General features: G+C 40.8%; 1 protein-coding gene across 2 annotated transcripts in view; it reads left to right on the forward strand.

Moving 5' to 3' along the window:
* Nucleotides 1-13,215: 13,215 nt before the first annotated feature.
* Nucleotides 13,216-26,059, forward strand: part of LOC139331019 (gamma-aminobutyric acid receptor subunit alpha-2) — a 33,154-nt gene continuing 20,310 nt past the window's right edge. The window contains exons 1-4 of one of the 2 annotated variants that reach the window (XM_070962257.1): nucleotides 13,216-13,621; nucleotides 14,087-14,192; nucleotides 16,964-17,079; nucleotides 24,120-24,187. In XM_070962257.1, the coding sequence (XP_070818358.1) occupies nucleotides 14,122-14,192; nucleotides 16,964-17,079; nucleotides 24,120-24,187 (255 nt within the window). In that variant the 5' untranslated portion in view covers nucleotides 13,216-13,621; nucleotides 14,087-14,121. The remainder of the gene's footprint in view (nucleotides 13,622-14,086; nucleotides 14,193-16,963; nucleotides 17,080-24,119; nucleotides 24,188-26,059) is intronic. The other variant, XM_070962258.1, reaches the window with a different exon arrangement.

The following is a 26,059-nucleotide window of genomic DNA, read 5'->3' on the forward strand; positions in this document are numbered from 1 at the left end:
AGAGGCCATTAGAAAATTACAGTTTAGGTAAATAACTGGCCCCTGCGACACCTCAACAGATGTAGTTTACAAATCTTCCGTAGTGTGTTTGCAAGATATTATCCTTAGAATATTTTGAGAAAGGAATCACAAAGTCATGCTTGACTAATATATTTGCTCATGGCCTAATTTTCTTCTCCAGTACAAAGGAGTTGAAACAGTCAGTGGATGAGCGCAGCTCCACTGAACACCTCTGCAGACACAGATATCTGTCTGATGGATATGGGGCGTGTTGGGATTCAGTATGGAGTGGGTGCCTAGTTTCTTGCTCTAATAGTCATATCATCCATGTAGCCATGGTTGCTGGCCCACGTCGATCGGTTAGTCTAACATGATGCTGCCACATCGGCGTGAAACAGCCAGGCTGATGGACAGATCAAGATGCCCGCTGCCACTCACCTCTCCTAAACGCAGTCATGTGTGAAATTGATTTTGCCGTTATTGCCTCCCTGTTGGCCTCACTCTCCCTCGCTCCCTCTCTCCGTCTCTCACAACAGTGTACGAGACATACCTCATCATAAAAACACAGAACATCCGTGTACTAATGAGGACCCTGCCAACAGCAGATTGATGATCAGAGTGTGTCTGGTACAACTCTGCTGCTCTAAATGTGAGGATGATTGATGGAGCTGCCAGCACCAGGTTGTGGGTTTTCTGTGGGATTTTATTTTTTTTAAACAAACATGCTGTTGTGGATGACAGACAGCTGGTTAAAGATGCTCTGCAGGCTCACTCTGCCATTCTGAAAGCTGACATAGTGCAGGTTTGTGAAAGTTCAGCCGCACCCTCAGATCGAGCTCTCAATTCATCAATGTCATTTCAGCTGGGTTTAAATAGATCAACATCATCACAACAGCTTTTCTCAAAAGCCAGATAGTGCAGATGGTTGGGTAAAATGGGGCATTCATTGCAGTTTTACAGCACTTCTTGAAGTAAATCATGGCATAACGCTCCCTCTAGTGGCTCGCCTGACCCCTTTTATTTTGAACGGTCCATGTGAGGACAGCTGGATGTTACAGCAGAGAAAGCTGTCCTGCTTTTTAACATTCAGGTATATGAATTAACATAATGATGAGGGTTTAATTCGTCAGCTGTGTCTCTGGTATGGCTGACTGGCTGCTCGAGTTGTTGATTTTCAATAGGCTCTAAGGTACTGAAAAAAGGACTCAGGGCTCAGGACACTTTTTCCATTTTGCATAGCACTACACATGATTGAGTCTGAAAAGCCACCGGATTATAACAGTGAGACAGAAATGAACCGGAGAATGAACCGGAGGCGTCCAACTGTCATCAACCACTGACTAGATTTACTTCATATGAACTGAATAATCATGCTGGCAAAAATGTCCAAAATTGCAAAACGGACAATTGAGATGACATTTTCAGTTTTCTCCCCTTTGCTTTTTTTTTAAACTCAACGTTCAAATTCTGCTTCACTATAGAGCCGTTTTAATTCTGTGTTTCCTGCTGACAAAGCAAAGCCTCCTTTATACAATCACCATATGGGATTTAAAGACACAAAGTGCACTGGATGTAACCTTGTTTTTAGGAAACATACAGCAAGTCATCATCCTCATAACAGTGTGACTTTGAAACCTGTCTATTTTATATATATAGTGGCAAGAGAGCATTTTAAATATCCTGAAATCCAGCATCGTAAGTGACTTTAGACAATGATATAATATATGCCTACATGCTATACACGTCCCTTTCCAGTCAGCACTAATCCAATAATGTCCGAAAAGTTAAATCTAATTAATTGCGAAGACATCATGTGTTTTGCAACCTTTGTGGAAGTCTTTACTTAAGTTTCTCCTTATAAATTTTCATTTCAGTCAAGCAGGACCACAGAAGAATGTACCAACCTGAACTATTATTCACTGAGTGACAAAGTCATTCAAGTATGTTTCAGGCCATGGATGATCATCTGCTCACACACTTGGTGGCAAGAGCAATTCTAATGAGTCAGTAAAGGAAATGAGGAATGAAATTTAGTCATAAAAAAGACAAGTAAGAGATTGAGGACATCTTGTGATTGCTCTTAACAACATGGCAGATGTCTGGTGGTGTTTGTGAAGAATGATATCAGAGCAGACTTATGTGTATGTTGTTATGTCCTGTCCATGGCTTCACCCTGTACAAACATTTTACATCTAACATTTTGAAGGACAGGAACCACTAGAGGGAGCAACATGCTGTGACTTCACATGATTAGACTCAGATGGGTTTCTGAACAACATGCCCCAAAGGGCAGATGTGCACTTACTTTAGGGTCTGATTTGATTGATTTTACAGTGAAAGATCAATGGACGGCCTTGTTTTGTGTTCCAGAGTTCTCGTGCTCTGAGATTCAGAGCAAAATGAGTAATAGTTTCATTTCATGAGCCGCTCTCAAGAGACAAATGTAGGTCTACCCTCCATGTTATTTTTTGTCATCACTCATCTGTCCTCATAGATGAGGATCCTTCGGGCTAAATGTTGCCTGTTTAGGGGGAGTCACTGAGTGAGCGTCAGTATCTGGATTTTATTGATGAAAACACAACAGAACTGGACTTCATTCCCACATCTGATCATGTCTTCAAATGTACTGTATTATTGTGCTTTGGAAGAGCTTGAAGGCACCTCCTGAGCTAACCCTGAACTCACCACCAGTATCCTGTAACCTGTCAGGGATAACTCCAATCCAGCTTTAAGAGACGCATTGTGCAATTAAAGATTCATCCCATTGTTTTATTACAGCTACACTAAAGTCACATTTGTGTCTGATACTGCATGTGTCACACATAAAAACACCTGGGGGCACGTTTTTAGTTTACCATGATCTTTTTTATGTATTCTTTTTGGCACACTTCCCATGCGTGTGTGTATCTGAATGGTGTCATAACCCAGTTTTGAAATGCCATGGGCCAAGATGATTAACATGTAGGCCCCTGGTAGTTCATAGGATAAAACATTCTAATTTGTATTGTAGTTTCTAGCACAAATGCAAGCCGTTGTTGGGGTTACTGATCTTCCCAGCGAAGAAGGATGAGCATGATTCCCGTCATTTGTTGTGTTGTAACATTTGCACACATAAATGTAAGAGCCTGGAAGTTCTCCTGTTTCCTGCTGGTGTGTCTTTGCACTGGTGATGTGGAGCAATGATTTCTAGAGTCTGATCTTGATGAAACCCTCAATAATAATATTCAATAATAGGAGCACCAATTAAAGCAATATTAGTGTACTAGATAAGCCACACAAAGACAGCAATAATTTAAACAGATGCATATAGACCACAACATACAGTATGTACACAACCTTAAATGGCTTCTTTACATAAACTAAAGCTGCACCAAAGGACTCATTCCAATGCTCTCCCATGATGTAAGAATTTAAGATAAACACTTTAATTAATCCATCTCATAATCAAACACTAACAGACCCTCGACTTGTACTAATATTTTAACAAAAGTGCAGAACTTTGAATGCACTGGTCTGCAGGTGTTTTTCTGCAGTATTGCCTGAATGAAACAGACTTGTGGAAATGAGTGTTGCGTATTGTGTACTTAGTGTCGATGCCACGTTGAAGTCATCTGAAAATATGGTACAAACTGAACATTATTTCAACTTGAACTGTTTGTCATCCTCTCAAGTTGTTCCAGTCAACATGCTGATAAAGATATTTTTTGAACTAATGTTTCATTTATTAGTACTTATCCAATGCACTGTTTTGAAGAAACACAATTAAACATGTTACACAAATCCCTGCTTCGTGGTGTAAGTTCATTCCATGAACTGGCCTCCGATGTACTCAGCTAAAGACTGTATGGCACAAGCAGCAGACAGACCATACGTGTGCATGGCCTTCTTTTGTGTCATATAAGTCTCCAGCCTGCTGCATTCAAAAGCATCTCAGCAGAAAAGCTGTAATGCAATGTTGCTGAGACTTCTGGAAGCTCTGTGTCATGATATAGTGATTAAATTATACTATTTGCTGGCCAAGAACAACCGTCAGATAAGCTGCTTGCTGCATTTAGCTAAAAGCATGCAGGCTAGATAGAGGGCTAATCTGATAAGCTTGCATAGGGAAGAACAAGTGCAGATGCTGACTGAATTAGCAGGAAATACAGTTTCAGAAACTGCCAATCTCAGGTGGTCTGGGCATTACCATGAAAGGCAGCACCAGATTTGAAGCCCGTGAACAAGATGCATCCTAAAATTCAGAGGATGCGAATGTAAAACGTCACTTTACAGTATGAACACGCACCTAATAATGCCACTTACAGTTTATAGGTCATTTGCTTCTTGCCCAGCATTGCGGCTTAATATCAGTGCACTCAAAAACAAAAAACAGCTTTCTTTAGCAGAAAAAGACTTGTAGATGATACAAAGCTGAAAGCCTCCCCTCCCCCCTTCCCTTCCCTTCCCTTCCCTGGGTCCACGGAAAACAACAGCTGGTAAGTTAGCTCACCAGTTCTGTGTCACAGCTCATCACATGTAAGGCTGAAGACCAGTGCTGGCTTCCTGCCATTGCAGACTAAGAAATAAACTGCATAATGAGGACTCTACCAAGCTTTGATATGTTTCTCTGGACAAGTTAATTATAGACCCATTTAAAGGGGCAGTAAATGTTGGACCTAAGGAGAGGATGCACTGTTCAGTCCCTTCTGTGTTTGATACAGATCATTAAAGCTGCTGTTATCAATATAGTGCTGACAGCACTGGATCAAGTGACTGCATGTAATGTGAAGGAGTCACTCTTAGTGACGAACCCACAGAGAATTTGGCATTTGGCATGTAAGGAGACAGATGTTTCCCTCAGGAGCTGGTGGAGATCAAAACAGAGCTAAAAGCAGAGAAATATTGGAGTTAAATTCATCAGGTGGACAAACACACAGTTCCAAAAGAATGCCAGCGTTTCCCTGTGTGTGCTGAATGTGCCAACAGGCAACTATTGCTAACGTATTAACCACAACAATTACTTTACAAAGTCAGAATATGTCAGTTTTGTGTTTACATCTTGTTCTGCTGCCCCCAAAATATAGATATATAAATCTATATACATCCAGGAAACATTATGCTAAAATGTTTCTCATTTCATCTTTAATGTGCTTTTTTTATCCAAATGCCAGCAGGTCAGTGAGTTTGGAAACATTTGTTCTAGAACTGATGCAGTTCCAGATGTTCTGTCAAAGAGAAAACCAAGTAGAACAAATCAGCTCTTAGTTTTAGCATAATTAATTGACTTTTTCCCTTGTAGTTACGACTGAGTATGACTCACATGGTGTACATTTGTATTTTCAAGCACAAAAGTCAAGTGATCCTCACAAGAGCTCATACACATAAGAAGATGCATCTGCAGCTGGCCTCTCCTCCAGCACAGGTGTAGAAACGTAACAGGTAAACTCATCAAACCAAACTGTCTGACTGATCGACTTTCATACTGTTCACCAAACAACAGCAGAATGTCTTCATGCAGATACAAATGTGTTTTGTGGTTGAGAAGTGGCCCAATAAGAGCAGTAATCAAGATCTGATGATGACTAGTAATCAAACGACTTAAAGTATGATTGAGTGAGAGAAAGTGTAATTTTAAAACAGTGTTCCTGTATATTCCCTGTAATGCTGCAATTTGCACTCGACTTTTCATTGATTTAGAGAAAGAAAAAACAATTATACAGCTGGCAGAGAACAATGTGAAAAGCTGCTAAGAGATAAAAAAAAAAAACCCAAAACAGAAATGTGTCACATGTCCATGTGTTATGTCAAAAGTTTAGTCACTGCTCTGTCACTGGAAAAAGAACATTTAATTCATTGATGTGAAGATGTTTCATTCCAGGCATTCACTGTGCTCAGGGATGTAGCAGTGCACAGAACATAATGAATGGGAGTTAAATGTTCTGTGCCATCTAGTGGCTGTTTGGACTCAACAGCAACAACTGGAAATGTACAGTTCACCTCTGTGATTAAACAGAAATATGAGCTGCTGTCATACTGTGTGCTAAAGAGTAAATGTAAAATAAATACTGAGGTCATGGGGCCAAGTCCCCCAGTGCACTGCAAAATTACTATTTTCTTTCATTGGATATACCTTGATTTGAATTAGGAACCTTTTCTGACATTATGTTTTAGGCTGGTACATCGTTTGTCAAATTATTATTAGCAGACATGGTGATAAATATGGTATAAGCAATGACATTGACACTCAGGTCCAGCTCTTCAGACATTTATTTTTTGTTGGTCTAAAAGTCAAGAAGGCTGAAGTGAGTATATCTAAACACAATGGAATAAGACTATAACATGACCAACATTTGTTTTTAATTGTGGGCTATAAACCCCCCAAGAGTACTAAAACCCTGGAAATCCCATCAATAATACAGAGGACATGAGGTCAGCGTCCTCATGGTCCTGTTAGATTAAGTCAAATTCAAAAGGTGACGCCTGAATCAGGATATTTAAAAACAGAGGAAGAGACTTTAAAAATGAATTCTGTCACAGCGACCACAACTTCAGGCTTTTTCCTCACTATATTAGCTGGTATCATGCCAGTCTTTATTGTTTTTTCTACAAAAATGAATGATAACAATATGCACTGTCCTACAAAATGCAAATACTTTTATGTTCACGATCACTTTTTGACCACAGAAAGACGTGCTGGCACTCATCTTTTCATGTTGCTTAAAGGAAAATACAGTTAAGAGGTAATCATGCCAAATAATACTGCCTTATCAGCTTTGTACTATTTCAATGACTCCATATGAAACTGCCCACCCACAGGCCCTAGATATAAAAACGAATAAATAAAATCTGTCATTTTTCCAGTTTGGCTTCAGCGCTGTGAGACTGAGATGTTTTCCAGCATGTGACGGCGTGCTGTCCTGACCAGGTGCGTGAGCCCACGGTCCAGCTCTGTGCTGTTTGTACACTGCCTCAGCAGTTAAATTTAGCCGTGGATAAAAAGGGAATTATTGTAGAAACTCTGGAGCTGAAGATGGCAGACGCAATACGACCAGCAAAACACGGAGGGCTGTTAAACTGCGCTAGGTTTAGTTTCCCTGGTAACCTGAGGGAAATTAGCGAGAGAGAGAGTGCAGAAAACTTCTGCCACATAAATAGCATTGGCAAGGTCATGAAAGTGACCTTTTAATTTTCATAAGCCAAATGTGCCTGTGATTCATCTATCGAGTTATATAAGATACAAGAAAAGGCAAAAAATAGGATGCAGAGATGTGGCTTTGGCATTTTGTAGCGGTGAAGTCACCTGGCAACCGATCACATGAACTCCATGTGAACTTTGAGTTGTCTCCATGTGTGGTGCTCAGGGCTCAGAGCTGAGGTGTTTCTGCACTGCACCTGTCAATAAAACACTCACATGCCTGCAGATAGATTTCAGGTTTCTGTATGTGCTGTGTTTTTGTGGCCTGCTGATTCACGGTGGCTGTGACTTTGCATGTTAAATACACAGTGTTTTATTTATTCAATCATACGCCACATTTGTTAACATGTCTCCACAGTAACGTTAGCATGATTTGAGGCGTACAGGAGGCTTATAATCCTTTATTCATGGAGAGTCAAGCGTTCATTCAGCTGTCAGGCTCGTAGACTGTACAAATGGTGGATGTGCTCATGTGCTATTTAACCTGCACGCTTTCAAATGTCTACTGGTTGCAAAGAAGTCCCATCGTATATGAGCTTATGGGAAAATTACCCTACTTCTTACTTTATTATTACCTCAATAAACTGTTTCTTAATGAGTTTATAGTTTCAATCACTGGTTTCAGGTCTTCCTCAATACAGCACAATGTTAATTTTTTAAATTATGGTCTCATTTAGAGTGAAAATGATGATCAAGTACAGTAAGTAACAGTATGCTTTAGGATGTTGATACCTTGTGATTGACAAGCTGTTACCATGGCATGTTCCTTGGGTCGCAATGCTCATCCTCCCCAGCTTCATCCTTCTATTCAAATATGAGTCATTTCTGGCTCCAAAAATGAGGTTATTCTTTTTTCTTTGATTCTTTAACCAATTAAGTTACCATAAAAGCAGTATTCCAAAAGAAAGCACTGCACTTTATATTACCAACCATAAACAATGCTATGGACATTGCAGCAGTTTCACACTTTTTCAAGTCCTAAAAGAATAAGGAGGTGCCAATGGGAGCACTGAGAGAGGCTTTGCTTACTTTAATCAGTTTGTGCTGGCCATTAAAACAACCTTATGTGCTTTCAGTGTAAATGATGTGAAGTGAAGTGACAAAATACACAGTCCTCCTTGCATGTGACAATGTATTCAAACATCTGAAGCCTCAGCCCATAATGTGAGGCTGAGACTTCAGAGGCCCAAATTAATGACATCAAGTGAATACCTTTCAAAGTTAAAGCCATTCTAGTATAAAGTCCCCTGTTTTTTGTTTTTTTTTAAAAAAAGAGAGAATCCTTTAGCAGCAGCTCAAGAGGAAAGACTGCTGATAGATTAAGTTCAGATGAACTTTACAATGAATATGAATATATATACAATATATATGCAAAACAAGGACTGTGAAATTTGTCTCACCGTCACTTACATGCAAAATGCACCAGGAAGGTTTATAAATGGGTGGTATGAACAGGTGGAATGATTAAAGCAAGCAAAATCTCTTTCAGTTTTCAGATGATAACTCCTCATTTAAATGAGTGCAACCGTTCTTTAATGGCGCCCTGGTGATGTCAGCGCTGGGCTGTGAAGCCGTTATGGAATATTGGGCATGAAGGAGACTTTTTTCCACACACAATCATTACAGAAGAGGTGATGAAACATTTCGTCACAAACACCCCAACTTTGCTCTGTGTATTAGGAGAATTTGATCCATTCAGTCCAGCGATATTTGAATAGTCTCAGAAAGTAGGATTGTAATTTATCTGATGCCATTCAAGTGTTCTCGGAGCCAACAGGAAGTCAGTCAGCTCAGCAGCACAGATGCTCCACCTGTACTTTCCTGCTATGGCAGGGTCTTTGGCTGTTAGTTCGCACCACTTCAGATGTATTAATTCACTTAGTTAACATTTTCAGAAGCGGATACAATGACATTAGAGTCAAAATATAAATATTTTATTTTTAACGTGTTGAATTGAGGTCATCTTAGAGGGAGAGCAACAGCTCCTCGGGGGACAGTCCTGTAAGTCAAATGAGCCTTTAGAATGAAGAGTGATAAATGAGGGGGGGTATGATGGTTGATGTTGGCGCTGCAGGGAGGGCTGCTGTGTGTCAGCTGGTTTAATATTTCCATGTAACTCAGAGTGTGCTGTGAATACAGCCGCTGCAATTTGACAAAGGCCTTTTGAGGGCGACCTATCACTTTAAGAGTGTCAGAGCCCCTCGATGGGCTTCTCATCTTTTTTCCCCTCACAACATCTTTCTTCTGCCATGCATGGCTTGTTGCCGAGGTAACAGGCCTGAGAATAGTTTAGCATTTCCAGCATTGCCTGGTGAATCAACTCATGCTGACATGCAACAGACAACAACATGCCGCATGACTGGCTCAGGTATTTTCTCCCCCAAAATGTCAGCGGAGTCAAGAACCACCTGGCGTTACTCTTATATCAGGATCATATCAGAGGTACCATAAATGAGGTGATCTGTGCGGTGACAGATTGAGCAAACTGAGCCCTGTGTGATGTGATGCTCTAAGTCATAAAGCAGAAAATCAAACCTGCTGCTGGAGAAGACCTTTTTGGCTGATACAGTCACTTTTTCACACCTGTTTCCAAATCAACGTGGCATGAGTTACTGCGTTTCTCCAGCAGAGGACACTGTTTATGTGCGTGTGTGTCTGTGTGTAAATGTTTGCATGGATATTTGTGCATGCATATGAGTCAGGTCACCCCATACAGTTATTGCACATTTTATTCAATCTTATTTAATTCTCTTCTGCAACAAGAAAGAATTTTTGCTCAGACAGCAGCTATGAGTTATTGGCTATATTCAGATGCATTCTGATAAGGAAAATAATTAAATCTGCTTGTCTAACAACAGCAGCAGCAGCAGCAGCAGCAGCAGCAGCAGCAGCAGCAGCAGCAGCAGCAGCAGCAGCAGCACACTTACCTTGTTATCCATTTTTTTGACTGACCAGGTCATTGCTGAGCTGCTCCCCCACTGTCTCAAAGCACATCAATCAATTCCTGCCTGTCAGAATCTGCATTTGTATTGCTCCCTTGGTATTCTTGCTGTTTACAGATAACCCGTCCGTTGGAAGCTAGTGTCAAGAGAAAGTGTTAACAGACAAGCCTGTGACCAAGAAAAGGACAGATTGGAGTTACTCAGTCTTCCATTAATCATACTAATGATGAATTACTTTGCATATTTGGATTTATTCAGGTTTGGTACGTGACTTTAAACAAAACTGACTTAAATCACGCACTGGTCAATCATGTAAACTTGGATCTTTCCCTTCCACACATCATTTTCCCACATGAACTACTACGCCACTGATCCTAAAACAAATAAAACTGGGGGCGACAGTGACGTGAAAGGGCAAAATTTTTTGTTTTAATCAAAAATTTACAGCTACCTTTCAACCTGGAATTATTTGCTTACCTTCATCTACATACACCTGATCAACGTGCATTGTCACTCATTGTGCCCCACTGGGACACAACTGGGCCTGGCAGAAGGCTGAGTATGATGCAACATCTTGCAATAAACAATGTGCTGTAAGAGTATGCAACACAGAGGGCAGCAGCACAAGTAGAAGCAGAGTTTAGAGACAAACCAAACATGCTCACATGCGCAAACACAGAATAAAAGAGGAGATTACGCTTGATTTGTCCTCGATGCCCTTGCTTTTCCTCAGCTGGCTGTTTCCTACCTGCCTGCTTTGTTGGGCTTGATGGCGGGCCCGAGGGTCACCGTTATTGAGATGACCTGCCTCATCGATCACCTGTCACAGCTATGGATTAGAGCAGAGATCAATGGGACAGCCTTCTAGTCTGAAGTATAGCAAAGGGAGGCAGCGGCTGCTTGATAGCGGTCCGACCCCTTAGGTCCTGTGGTCTGTTTTGATCTCTGCATGTGTGTGTGTGTATGTGAGAGAGAGAGAGAGAGAGAGAGGGAGAGAGAGAGAGAGAGAGGGAGAGAGAGAGAGAGAGAGAGAGAGAGAGAGAGAGAGAGAGAGAGAGAGAGAGAGAGAGAGAGAGAGAGAGTACTCGTTTCCTTTGCTGCTTCTTAAATGGAGGTATGTGCTGGGTTATCAGTCTACAGTCTCTTTAATGCTATTTTATTCCTTTTCAACCTGTTTGAGCAGCAGCCACTATTACCTCTTCACAGACTGTACGTTGATGCAGCTCAAACATAAACTTTCATTTCCATGTCCTTGTTATGGTGCTTTCAAACACATCATATTCAATTAAAAGGATTCATGGCCATCATCAGGAGGCTGTAGGTAAAAAAAAAAAAAAACTGCTGTTGGGCCGTTACTGATCCTTCCTGACACAAATTATTTAGAAATACACAGCATCTGAGCACAATGTCAACTAAAACAGGACCCTTCTACAAATAACAACAAATTACCCCCAAACAAGTGACATGTGGTGAATATCTGGGTTTTTGGGGTCCCTGGGAGTCTGGGGAAGCAGTTGCTCTCTTTGCCAAGCTGGAAATCCAGCCATGAAGGGAGTCACCATCAATTTCCCTTTAACTTCATGATCTCAAATTCATGGAGAGAAGATATTCTGATGACACACGACAAATAGACACACTTCTCTTCAAGAATCCATCTGCATTTCTCCTGTTAAGATAAGATCTTTACTGCATTAATCCTGCATAATCTCATTTTTGTACCTACTTTTTTCTTTCTCACTGGTTTGCTGTATTGTGTATTGGTCAATTTAACTGAAAATAATCCGAAAATATATACACCTTATTTCAGTCCTTTTAAGTGTTGCACGTACTGTAGAAATATTTCTATATACAGAAAAAGTAGCTACATATTAGAAGCATTATATATAATCACATACCTTTCTCCAGTATGTGGTGCTGAAAGAACAGCTCCCAAACGATGTGGCACAATTCAATAGCCAAGCAGGACTGTGGAAACAATTTGAAATATAATGGTGGTTTCTCTTTTGATTGATTTTATGTGTCAGTTTGTGATTTGAGGCAATCCACAGAAATAAGCCTTCACGCTGTAAACACTGTTGCTACAATACAGCAAATGTTTGGAAAGGTTGGCTATTTGTACCACAATGCACAGTCCTAGCAACGGCAAGCCAACACACACACACACACACACACACACACACACACACACACACACACACACACACACACACACACACACACACACACACGCATCTCGCACACACAGTCATGTTCCCATCAGTCATGAGGACATTATATAGACGTACATTCATTTCCTGGAGATTTACCCGCACCCTAACCTAAACCCAAGTCTTCACCCTAAAATTGAATAATGTTCATTAAGGGGACGTGCATTTTGTCCCCATAAGGAAGGTCAGTCCCCACAATGTGACTGTGCAAACAGAGTTGGGTCCACACAACATGAGGAATAGACGTCTGCACAGTTGCACACACGCACAATTTATTTTCAAATTCAGATGTGGGTGAGGGTGTGTGCAGAGTGACCACTGATATATGCAACAAGTTTACCAAGAATATACATTTTTGTTTAATGACTCAGTCAGTTAGTCCTTAATTTTAACCAGGTGTGTCCCACAGTTTGACTTAACATTAAAGGTGTTGGTCACCCTGCTTCAAAGTGCTCCTCATACTCAAAACAAGGTCATTAATCAGTATTTCAGTGGGCAGTGTTTGTGCCCCATGGTCTTATTGATGTGTTAAATGCTTTCCTGGAAACACACAGGTCCATATTAAAAGATAAAGGTTTCTTTTTTTAGTGTATGAGCCTGAAAATTAATGAATTAATTAAAAGAAAGTCAGTCCTCTGCTGAGTATTGACACACACATCAAAGCAAAATGGTTGAAGCCTTACACTCCATTTCCAATTTCCCATGTCACCTCCATCACAACAATGCGACGGAGCCTGGCTGTTTTGCATAATCAATGCTGCCTCCTATATTGACTGTGAGTGGAAACAGCATTCATTAACATCCTCACATGCCTAAGTCTCGACTGGAGGCTGCAGGAAGGAGGCTCAGTGCATACCAAACTATCTTTAGGACCCAGTGTGTCTCCTTCCTCAGCCTTTGTAGTTTTTGTGTGGAGACCAGGGAGACTGAGATGTGCTTCTTGCTTATCACGATTCACATCGTGCTTTTTACAAGCGGAGGGGGTGCTGCACGGGGCAATTTAAAGGCAGGATCAGCACCCACAACTGCTTGTTTTTATTTATTTATTTATTTTTTTAAAGCTTTTATTTCATTTCCCTCTCATTTATAGAGACATATTTTAAATTTGGGACACTATGAAAGCCAATGCATTTCGGGTGCATTCCTGCTGCTGGCTGGGACTATGATTTATCAGCTTTGTTCTCATGACAGACTTGCACTCATTCAGTCTCATCAGAGCAGGAGAGAGCGGTGATTTGTCTTTAACTTTCTTGCATCTTCGACGATTCCAGCTGCAGCAGGTACTTTCTGCACTTGAGGTGAGTCTGCTTTTTGCCCCCTCAGACAAAGGGGACGTTTATTTTCTAACTGCATTTATTATGTGAGGAGCTGCTGGAAAGCGTGGGAGAGCAGCTTGATCTCATTTCTCCCATCTCTCCTCAAATATTGCTTTGCCTATTTTCTGCATTTAAGATTTTTTTTTTAATATCTATTATTTATTTATTTTGGATACGGCTTCAAATCCAGTGTAGAGGGTAACAGTAATGTTCAGTGAGTGGAGGCGTGGGACGTGTCAGTGAATACTAATTGCTGTCAGTTGCTGCCTCTGCTGACGCTTCATCGTCATTTTTTTTTCTTTCTTTCTTTCTTTTTTTTTAATTTTTTTTATCGCGTGTTAAAGGGAATCCCCAGAAATAGGTGATGGATGTCATGACTGTAGCTATAGGTCACATTTAAATCCACTGGCATGTCAAGCCGGTTAATTGAGCCTCCATTCATTCCAGCGGCTGTCCTGCTGTGTGTAGGTGTTGAAGCAGCCATGTGGAGCAGAGAGAGCGCTTCTCCACTTGTCATCTGCCTGCTGGCGCTCACAGCTCTCTGGAAAACCAGGTGAGTCTTTTGAATGGGAGCCGCCTTAAAGCGGTGATACGAGCTGTAGGCCGAGGATCACTCACTGCGTCTCTGGGGACGGACCGATGGTCTCAATTTATCAAGTTTTTATCACGCAGGACTCATTATCAGTGGGCCCACAATGCGCAGGAGGGGAGGCAGTTTAGCGCCCTCAGTCTGACCATAAAAATGACCCTGGGGCCATGAAGGTAATTATCTGCCTGGGAAGAAGGCTTCCACTGCCTTGTTGAAAATGTAGCTTATTGCAGGTGAGGTGTAATTTCTAATGGAGGCCCAAACAGTTCATACTGGTGTCCAAGATTATTTGATACTGGATACAAATTCCACATAACAGCTTGGGTTTAGTTGTTCCAGATGGAAAAAAAAACGCGCGCACACACACTAAATAAATAAATAAATAAATAAACATGGACATTATAGCAGTATATTAGCCTAATGGTTGTTTTAATGGCCTATTCTATTTTAGAGTAATAGCTACAGCCAGAATCAACCTGGAAATGCAATTTTGTGACCAAATGACCTCAAGGAGAACACAATTAGCAATAAATCAGTCAGGTTCGTTTGCCATGTAGGATACTGCAAAAGTCACAACCCATAAATGTAAAAAATCCAAATTTGCAAAGAAATATGGCAAATACAAAAAAAGCAGTCTTCTAAAAACATCTCTCAGGCCTAATGCATTGAACTGATGTGTCTGAAAATGTGTCCTGCTCTGCACCTCTCAGCTCACATTATCACGTCAGGTGTAAAGGTGTCTTTTGGTATTGGGAGTAACAGTCGCACGGAAGAGCTCACAGTAGAGGACAGTTGAGAGAGAAAGACACAGCCAGTGTCAGAAGCATGAGAGGCAATTTAAATAAGGCCACTGAATCCCCTCCAGGATCCATTATGTCCCTGCTGACGTACAGACTCTAAAAACTTGTCTGGGACGGCCCAAGCATCCATGTCATGGTCTGGTGCTTAGCTTTATGCCGTTTTCATGGCCGGACATTTCATCATGTCACAGCAGGAAAAACATAGGTGGAAAAATAGATGATTATGGCTCAATTTCATTTAGTGCCTTCACTTGCTGGGTCACTGCCATGCTATCATGGTTTACTGGGACACCTGAATATAAAGCAATCCATCATTACTGTTATTAGCACCTCTGTGCTTTTCCTATTATGACAAGTTCAAATGTGTTCAAATGAGAAAAAATCCTTTTAATTCATGTTGGCAGAATGGGAAGAACAGGACAGCCGTAGTGTTAATGTGTTAGTCCTAGCCTCGTCATACCACACAATACTTGTAGCACTTTGCTAACACGCAAAACCAAATACAAACACGGTATGTTGTAATTATTGTCTTAAATAGTTTTTTGATTCAGAAAATCATAGCCGTGGAAACTGCTAATGCTAATGTTGTTAGCTTTCTAACAACCAAGCAAGCCTCTTAGCTTGCTAGTTAGACAGCTAATGTTAGCAGGCTAATGTTAACAAGAAACAGAAACTAGAGGAGTGCGCTCAGTAGAGTGCAGATCTCCAGCAGGTGTGTCTGGGGACGTGTGGGTGGGGACCAGGGAGTGTAAGACAGGCTGTGCGACGTCAGTGGAGTGAGAGGGACACAATATGCAGCTTCCAAAACACCAGCGACGTAAAATATCAATTTCAAAGTGAAAATGTTAACAAAAGAATCCAACGTGACTGCCACATATGCTGTCAGTAGCCCCGAAAGCAACAAGACTCCAAACTGAAGCGGTTGTTGATCCCTTCCGGCCCCGACCGGCCAGTTGAGAGGAGTGAGGAGGCAGCAGTCAATAAAAGAGGTTTTTTGAAATATTGTGAATCACCACCACCCCGAGAGCATGCAGTCATAACTTTGCACAAAAAACATTTGGCTGAAGGGTCCAGCAGTGTGCAAGATTAGCTGTGGACAGAGCCACACACACACTCACACATACACAATCCAAACTATTATCCCCTCCAGGCTTAATTAGCTGAACAGATGTGAATTAATCTGGGTTTATGGATTAATGTGAAAGTTTAAGTTATCATTTCTTCCATCTAAGGTTTCCTATACTGTCCATGCAAACAGAGCTTTGATGATGATTTCATTTATGCTCTCTCAGCCTAAAAATATGTTGGCTGTTCTGATGTGGGTGTGATTTAAAATGTGGCAAAGTACCGTTGCTACACTGGAAACAATACTTGACAATAAGACTGAACATATTCCTAGTCTATTAGGATATAACGACAGTAAGTAGGCTACATGAATCCGACACCTCCTCTGATGGTCGGCTTAATTAGAGGAATACTTTTGAAAAATTATTAATATTGTATATATATTCCATTCGCTGCTAAAAGTAAAATATGCCCGTAACCTGAGGCTGTTACACCAGAGCTGTCGACACTGGTGATTTTGTTGAGCTTTAATGTCGGACCTTATCTGAATTTATTTACCATGAATCTCTAGCTCTGATTGCATTTGCATATTCAGTTGTGTTTTGGCTCCAAGATCAGATGGCTCACAAATGCTCTGCCTTGAAGTGGGTCATCCATGTGGATGAGAGACAATGTGTATGTGTGTGTCTGTGTGGGCATGTATGAAGTCTGCCAGATAATAACGACCCCCCCCCCCCCCCTTTTTTTTTTCCATAAATCAGGCCTCTGGAAAATAGAGTTATGAGAGTAAATACATTTCAGATGTAATCATTCCTGTTAGTTGACGTGTCCCTTAGCTGGTTGGGTTGTTGTTGTGTGTCCGGCGACTAGGTCAGTGAATGCTGATGCTACATCTGATGCCTTTAAAACCAACATCACCCTGTTCACGCGGATCCTTGACAGCCTGCTGGATGGATATGACAACCGTCTGCGGCCTGGTCTTGGGGGTAAGGAAACAATCTACCATCACTGGATGTACAGAACTTTATCATTCAAATCTGTGCATTTTAGACGATGCTATCCTACTTCCTCTGAATGTTCTGTGTTCCCATCTATTATGAAACAGCACACGTCTGTTGTTTAAATGGTTGATGGCTCATTTGGAGTGAGAACACTTCATTTAACATCAGCTTTTGTAGCACAGATAACCTTTGGCAGCAGTCCCCTCAAGAATAAACTGACAAACACACTCTGTGCACAAAGCATTTAGCTTATATAACGCTCACTTCACTTCCTTGAAAGTAACAGCAGCCAAACTGGCCACGTTTCACCCCATGGAGGGCTATACTCTCGCTTAAGCTTCTCTGGAAAATGAAATAAACTGGGTGCACGACCACACTGCACTCACGACTTATGTTGTTTAAATTTGGGCTTCTTCCTGCTGTATGGTTGTATTGATAGTTTGACTGAAGGGATGTCTCAGACTCTCAGGCTATTTCTTCTTCGATTATATATATTTTGAAGGAGCAGTTTGAGTAAAATGTCGCATTGAAAGGTATGCCATTGACCAGAAATGACCAGGCCAGGAATTGTAGTAGTCAGAGTAGGTCCTGGAAGGTTTTCCACTTTCAGGTGAAAGCCTTTTAGTCACGACAGGCACAAATGATGATTCAGTGGAAATCTGCCAAGCCAGTTAATTGTAAGAGAATGTTCTGGCATATCACAAGCATGAAATACTTAAATACTATTATATATACTATACATTTTTAAAGGCCACAAGCGTTTCCTCTTCTACTCTGAACTAATACTGGCTCTAAAACATGAAGCACACGTTCTCTGAAACCCCTCTCCCACCCCCAGTCTGCACTGTATCTGATACCTTTGTGCATATATATAGAATAGAGTATATTGTGCATAATCCTACATGTTGAAAACTGCAGAAATATTCAAAATTAGAATATCCATAATCATATAGGGTATGATAACAAATATAGAGTATAATTCATTTTTGCATCTAGGTTAAATTTAGCCATTAAAAGTGAGTTTCCTGAATGAGCTTCTGAGAGTTCACTTCACTTCACTTCACTTCACTTCAGAAGACGTTCTGTGTGTCGATGAAAATCTGCTCCTGTAACCTCCGTGTGCTACAGCGCTTCCCTCTCCACCCTCACACCTCCCATCATCCTCCATGTTTGGCGTCTCATTTCCAGCTGGCCCCTCACCCCAAAGCTGAGCTCCTCCCTCAGGATTTGGTGCCATTTGAAATTCAAATTCCTGGGGCCATCAGCCCAGCCGAGGAGCTGCCATATGGGGAACAGACTTCCCTTAGCTTGGCATCGTTCAGCCTGTACAACTGGACCTACAGAAATAGCGATGCTTGCTTATTTATAGTGTCGGAAAAGCAAAAACATTTGGCCTGGTACGACACTACATATCTTACTTTAAGGAGCTCAATGATCATATTTCATGGCCTGTTTCCATCAAATATGGTTTATGCACCAAAATGAATTCTGCATGCATCCCTTGGAATTATGAACATGTGTTTCTTGAAATTAAATTTGGCCCTGGCATTTTGGCAATACTTGGAGATTTATAGGTTTGACTCTATAAAACTATATTGATTTTGACTGATGATTCTCCTACAATCTCTGATGAAGCGATTGTGTGACTTAGGGGAGATCAGCGATCTGAAATAAAACATTTAAATAAAACATTCAAACACAAATTAGACATTTTCATCTAAAGTGTCTGAGAGCACCGTGAGAACACACATTTTTATCAGAATGTGGCCCCAGTGGGAGCCAAACCCCCCACGCTCATGATGTAGAACCAAAGAATACCCATTCATGTACGCAGGGGCTACATCAGGGTGCAGACAAACTGAAAAGTGACATCAGATGGAATTTTCCACATTGTAGACACATTAGATCCGTATGTCTCATCTGTGGGAAAAACATGTTAACGCCTCACTGCATCCTGGTTTATAACACATTTATAATGGCTAAAAAAGAGCCTCATCACAGCTGCACGAGCGTGTTCACTCATACATACAGTATATTCAGGGATAGACTCTGTCCCTTTGACAGTTTTTATGCTTCAAGGAGTGTGCCACCGAAAAGACAGCCCGAATCCCACTGCATCTAATACTGTATGTAATCTCCCTCTACATGAATCTTCAAGTATTCAATCATTTATTTACAGCATAAATAGATATTACCGACATACAGTACATACTAATTGCATTACAAATAAAGCTCCCTCATAGACCTAGTTTTCATTTCTCTCCACAGAAATCAGCAATTAAAGACAGTAATGGAGCATGGACAAAATAATAGTAACACCTGTGTAATGTCATGCAATGAATCCACTATAACAAGATCACAAGCTATCGATCAAACTAAACAAAAAGCTTTCAGACACAGTTCCAGCACAGCTTCACGCAGGTAGAGTCAGTTGCATGGGTTATTCCCATTTGGATTGTACACAAAATGGTAAGAACCCATATGGAGGTTGAACACTGAGTCAGTGTTTAGATGTTGTGACATTTAAATCTATCCCGATGAGGACTCTCCTGTGTCTTATTTCAGCGAACACGAGACGTGACTTGAAATGTTTCGCAGCTTCCACTGATAATCAAATGATGAAGATGGAAAAGATGAATCTAGGGCAGAGGTTTTCAAGATGAACCCACGTGTCCCCTTGGGGCTACTGGAAGGTTTCAGGAGGGAAAAAAACAAAGCAACTGTAATCATTTCAACAATGAATGAATTACTGTGTGGGTTTAGGCTGCACATTTCTCTTGAATTTATTTATAAAGAATATAGTATAAGCACAGCTGTTTGCTGGCTAAACAGGTCTATGGCTTTCAGAAGCAAAAGCAGCTATTTTTATCTAATATCCAGCCCATAATGTAACGACTGTGGGCTAAATTATAAGTCGAACTGGTTGAATCCAGCCTTTATTTTTCATACTTGTGGTCTGTTTCAAGCAAAATGCAGCAATTGGTTTCTGTCACTTTCCCTGAAATCAAGCTGGGCTGCAGAGTGGATGCAGAAAACACAGTTGCTCCCACCTCATCATTTGTGTGACTGCAAGGCAGCTCACTTCTGTTCATATTCACACTTCTGCCACAAATTTGTTTTCCACTCAAAAAAATTTGTCATCTATCTACAACTTCACGCTTACAGCTATACATTATGTTCCAGCTTTGAAGCTACACCAAGCAAGACTTTTTATGTCATAATCCAACCGATGCTGTCGATTTGTTGGTTCAGCAAAAAGTGACTGTTAGGAGGAAAATACAAACACAAGTAATCTCCTCACATGTTCGGCAAACATCATCCTGAACCTGGTTACTAACTGAAAATCCATGATCGCTCAAAGAAGAGGTTAAAGTTGTATTCATATCTTTAACAAGAAATGTTAAAGCTCTAATCAGTATTTTCATATGAATATTGGTCAGACATGACTATACTGTATATGACTATGTGTGATGTGAAAGATGTTACAGATATTATTATTAAGTACTTTACCATCTTTCAGCTCATTGTCTTGGTTTCACAGCCCATAACGTGCTGTTCTGGTCCAGTCTCACAGCTCTCCATGTTGTCCCTAAAAACAGAGCAGAGAGGAGACTGAATACTGGACTTACATTTGTCAAGTTGCCAGAAATCCAAATGAATGCTAATGTTGCTTCTTGTTGCGGCAGCAAACACCAGAGCTTAAAATCGATACACAAACTTTTGCCATTGTATGAAGCTTGATACAGAGTGGATTATATGGTTATATTTCCTTCATTTTCATGGATCTTGTTGAACCTTTGTGTCTTTGCGCAGTGGGTGAGCTTGTGAGCTCTTTTGGTTGGATTCTGGTCGGCCTGGTTTATTCTGTAAGTGACGATCTTGCTACCAAGGTGACTTTTGCTGCTCATGCAACTAGAAGAACAACAATGTCTGCTTAGTCATTTTTAACAGCTCTCAGTGCAGCAACATGAAACACGACGCTTCACCTACAGTACAAGTCATCCGCTGTTGAGACATTTCATTGAAAAGCTGTAATGAACGTTCTTTAATCACTGTCGTATTGGAGTAATCGTCGGTAGGGAGAGGAAGGCGGCAGTTTTGCAAATTGTTAATTTAAGTGCTGCTATTAAATCTTATGACAGTTTGATGAACACAGTCAAATCGGGCTCAGCTTGTAAAGTTTCCCTCCCTCTGGACTGATGTCATTCGCTCCCACTGACCACTCCTGCAGTCCAAAACTGTGTTTTTGCTGATGCTCTTTATCTCTGTCCAAACTGGCAAGAGTTAAGTTGACATTTGGATAGCTTCACAGCAGGATGCACTGTCCCTTAACACAGGCAGGTTTCGTCTGACCAATTAAACATGGTTCAGCAGGCCCATCTGTACCATATGATTCAGATTATATGAAACACACATATTTATGACTGTACTTGCTGAATAAATGAACTTTAGGTATTGTCCGTCTTCCTATAAATAAGTGTCCTAATGTCCTCGGGCATTAAATGCACTCTGGATATTTTTAAATAGGAAACACGTTTTTTCCTCGGGCCTGTGCTTTTCTAGGTTTGCTACTGAAAGGCTGCATCAGTTGTGCAAATACGGTTAGTTTTGCTTGTGAATGTGCTCCACTCATGCAATGCAAATGCACTGGTGCTATCATTTGTTGGTGGATTTGGTTTTCCACAAAGCTCAGTTTCTTGTTTATTCTTGTGTTTTTTTATGCTGTGATATAACAAAAATCATTTACTAATGGTAAATTGGTAGAGGTATTCGAGTAAATTCCTTATCACAGTCCTGTAAAAATGTAGAGAAAAAAGATAACTGTCTGAGTAAAGTCAACAAACCCCAAAGAACCACAAAATATTATCAACAATATTAATTAAATATCCAAAGACAGCAAATTTTGCTTCAAGAAAGTAAAAGAGATCAATTCTCATTTGAATATATTCGCTATATGCACATGGAATTCTATACAGAGGACTAAATCGCATGTCAGATGGCAAAATAAATCAAAAAATCAAATAGTACCCATATCATTACTCTGTTCTTGCAGTGATCTAAATGCACCTTTTATTCCGTCCTCACAGTGTGTGATGGTAGTTATTTCTTGGACAGTGACTGTAGATTTTACTTTTAACATAGCACTGTGGGATCATTATATAAGTTGTGACATTCAGACAACACAACAAAATGGCTATCGCACAATACAAGGGACGAGGATATTGAAGGAGCTCTGATAGAGCCACTGAGAAGTTAACTCTAATTTTACCTTAAATGCTCCATATTGTGTCTTTTTACAAGAAGAAGCAGTGCAGTGTGACTGCAATTAGTGTCAAACATGGTTTTCACTGGGGTGCTGTTTCTCTTATAATAATGAACTAATGATAAACTAAAGGGGGCCTCTGTGAGCCACAGCACAAACCCGACCATTGTAAATCAGCCTGATTCACATACAGAGGTGCGGTTTGCATAAATAAATGCACCTTGCTAAATGGATTGCACATATTACCCGGCAACATGCCGCTTCCTCTCGATTTACATAACCTTATAAATAAGAAAGCATTTTCATAATATGTCTTGTTAGAGGGATGTGAATGGCGGCTCGCCTTGCCATGCATGAGAGCACTTCACTGAGGAGCAATGATCTCTGTAGATTGCATGTGACATGCTGTTTGCTGTGTAGTACAGAGTGAAACGTGAAAGCTTTTTGAATTGACCGAGCATGAGAGATGGAGCTTCAGTAATTATTGAAAGAGACAGAGTGTAGAGAAAGCAAATGGACCTGACGCAGCAGCGCTGATGCAGTAGCGCATTACCACTTGAATAGGAAACATGCAAGGCTTTGCTCTTCCTAACTGTCACATCAGTGTGGACATTTAGGACAAATTGTATACTCTTAAAATCATAGCTTCCTTGCTGTCATGGCACTTAATTTAATCTTACAAGAGGTGCCTATAAATTGGCTTGCGCAGGTCACATATAGCTGAACCGAGTTTGTAATTCATCTGATTGGAAAACAAATGACATTGAAAAGAAATAAGAAGGATTTGTGAAGAAGATCAGCAACACTTAAATGTGGCATTCTTGGGTGTTGTTGGAAGGTGAACAGCTTGAAGAGGACATTACCTGACACTGAACGCACTAAACTGTACATGCATATTCAGAACATGACGTATATATGTACTCATGTATGAATTATGTTAGATTTGGGGAAATTCCTTTCAGTTTTTAATTTATTTATGTAGGTACAATTTCAGTAGCTGATTTCGGTTATTGATGGTAGCAGCGTCAGGGGCTTCAGTACCACATCAATCACTTGTTGAGCTGCTGCTTTGTCAGAAATGCAAGAGAAGATCAACTGCTGTCTCTGTTAACAGTGCCGCCAAGCAAACTTCGTGTTTTGAACTTGAAGTCAGTCGATAATTGGTTGTTTTCCATCATGCCATGAGCAACTGCGATCTGCCAGCGAATAGTTTTCAGCAGGGCACCATAACTGGTTAGCTTGCTGAGGAGTTGGAGGTGTGCAGCCTGTTTGCTGCAGCTCTTCGTCTTGTCCTTTTATTCCCTGCAATATTTCAGACTGGTCTCGAAAGTGTCCACGTCTCGTTTCATAGGTGCCTCTGTGACTTGCTTTTAATGTGAAGCAGCTGCAATAGGAAGTGTTGGGTTTTAATGACCAGCAACTTAATGCAACTCTAATAATGATGTAGGACAGTACAGTCCGTCATATGTACAGTAGATAGGTAATGTGAATGTACCACTAACACTGAAAACAATGAAAATGACATTAAAGAAGTGACGAACACATTGAAGCACCAGTAGATGGTGATAATAGCGGGAGCCAAGGACAAATGTGTATAAAGAGTGACGTCCACATGAGGCGGAAGCAAACACAGACTTCTACAAACCAGCCTAAGTAGTTTCATGGCCTAAACCTAACCAAACTGCAACAGGCACCTTGAAATATTTGTCAGCAACTTTATTTTGAGAGTCTTTGATGCATGTAATTGTTGTCTCTTATCCAGACAGGATAACTGAGGTGAAGACAAACATCTACGTCACCAGCTTTGGACCAGTGTCAGACACAGACATGGTGAGAGCAGATACTGGACATTTACTTATTGTGTTTAATTATTCACCCACATCTTGGCTGTTGTATTAACACTTAGAGAACAACACCACTCCAGATGACAGCCTGTCCTCCCTGTTCATACAAACTTAAAGGAAGAAAAGATGCTTTATTTTTAACATCATTGCGGCTTTCCCTCCTTTCATAATTATCATTATCTCCCTCTCTCCGCACACAGCACAATACTGAAGTGGGATGAGTTTTCCACACTACAGCACGATGTCTGTTCATCTGGCTATTTTCATCTTATAAATTATTGAAAGTCCTCTTGTTATTCTAGTCACTCCTTTGTTTATCCTGGGCTTTCCTGTTTATCATTCTGAAGCATGCACCCACCTTCACATCATATCATCAGCACCCCTTCTATTGTTGAACACCCATTTTCCAAGTGATTGATCTATTGATTTAACAGTTATGATGTTGGAGTTCAATGCAGTGGCCTCTGAAAGATATGTAAAATAGGAGGCACTCGGATGATCATAAACCAGCACTTGTGTGAAACAGGTCTCGGACACAGAATAGCAAATCGTTGAGACGGAACAATAAAAGTGATCTCATGGCAGAAACCCAGATCCAAGTCAACACCCACTTCTGATCTGTCTACTGAATTTCTGCCAAATTATTCCTTTTTCAAAGATTCTCTCCAGCAACCAGATGGACGAACAGATAAACAGCTGACAGGGCTGAAAACATCATCTCCTTCAATTTCACTGGCAGAGGTCATCACTAGCTACAGCCATTAGAGCTTATAACCAAGGAAGTGAGCCTCTAATTTGTCTGAATTTTTAACAATCCATCTGGTAAAACCATCTCAATTATTATGTATTCATAGGTAAAATGAACTATGGTATAGCAAAATAAGGCACAAGGCTGAAAATATATGATTTATATCAGGTTTTAGTCTTTCACAGCATGATTTATTCTCCTGTTTGATTTATTCAGATACTGTGGAGCAATTCAGTTGATTGCTGAAGAGGCCACTTTACAGGATTTATAGGGTTTATAAGAGGTCGTCTGACAGCCAAAGCTGAAAAGTGAAATAAAATAATTTGTAGGGAAAAAAAAAAAAAAAGAAGAAAACGTACGATATTTAGGGGTATATATTTCGGCCGTACCCTGTGAAACAATGATGCTGGACTGGCCGGTGGATCCCTCAGTTTGTGGATCAGTGGAGCCAACTGCGAGAGCTAATGTGAATTGTACGACACACTGATTCTGTTTTATTACAACTCAAGTCTTAGTTTCATAATTTCAGCCTTCATTTCTAGAGGTGAAATTATACTCATGGTCATTATACTCGAGATCTTGGGATGCTGCAGCATCACTAAAAACAACTCAGACAGAGCAAGAATCACAAGCAGTCAGACACCAGGCATGGGGATTTCACCGGCTGCGTTGCTTTCTAGCCACGATGTGGTTTTGTTCTATCCTCCACACGCTTTCATGCCCCAAGCAGAGCATTGTGCCTGCCTGATTACACTGACTTGCTCAGATGGTGTTTGTGCTTCTACCATCGGTAAGTAGGCGACGTACTTAAATTGTTTCTTTTTTGTTCGTTTCAATTATGTTTATTCTTCTTATACAATCAAGAGTCCACACATTTTTCAGATTGTCCAGATTCTCCATGCTGACTTTGTGCCTGGATCAATCTGCTCTGTGCAGTTTGACACGGCTTCTGTCAAAAACAGAAGAGCAGAGCACAGAGGCACTTCTGGGATGCCTCTGAAACACGCTGCTCCTGGTGGAATCACAAGCGTTGTCTGGAACGATCAGCTCCAGAAGCAATGTGGTGCCGGTAGTGTTTTCAGGTTATAGGCTGCAGGAAGTCTGGAGATC

This window comes from Chaetodon trifascialis, chromosome 5, assembly GCF_039877785.1.
Source record: "Chaetodon trifascialis isolate fChaTrf1 chromosome 5, fChaTrf1.hap1, whole genome shotgun sequence".
Lineage (NCBI taxonomy): Eukaryota > Metazoa > Chordata > Actinopteri > Chaetodontiformes > Chaetodontidae > Chaetodon > Chaetodon trifascialis.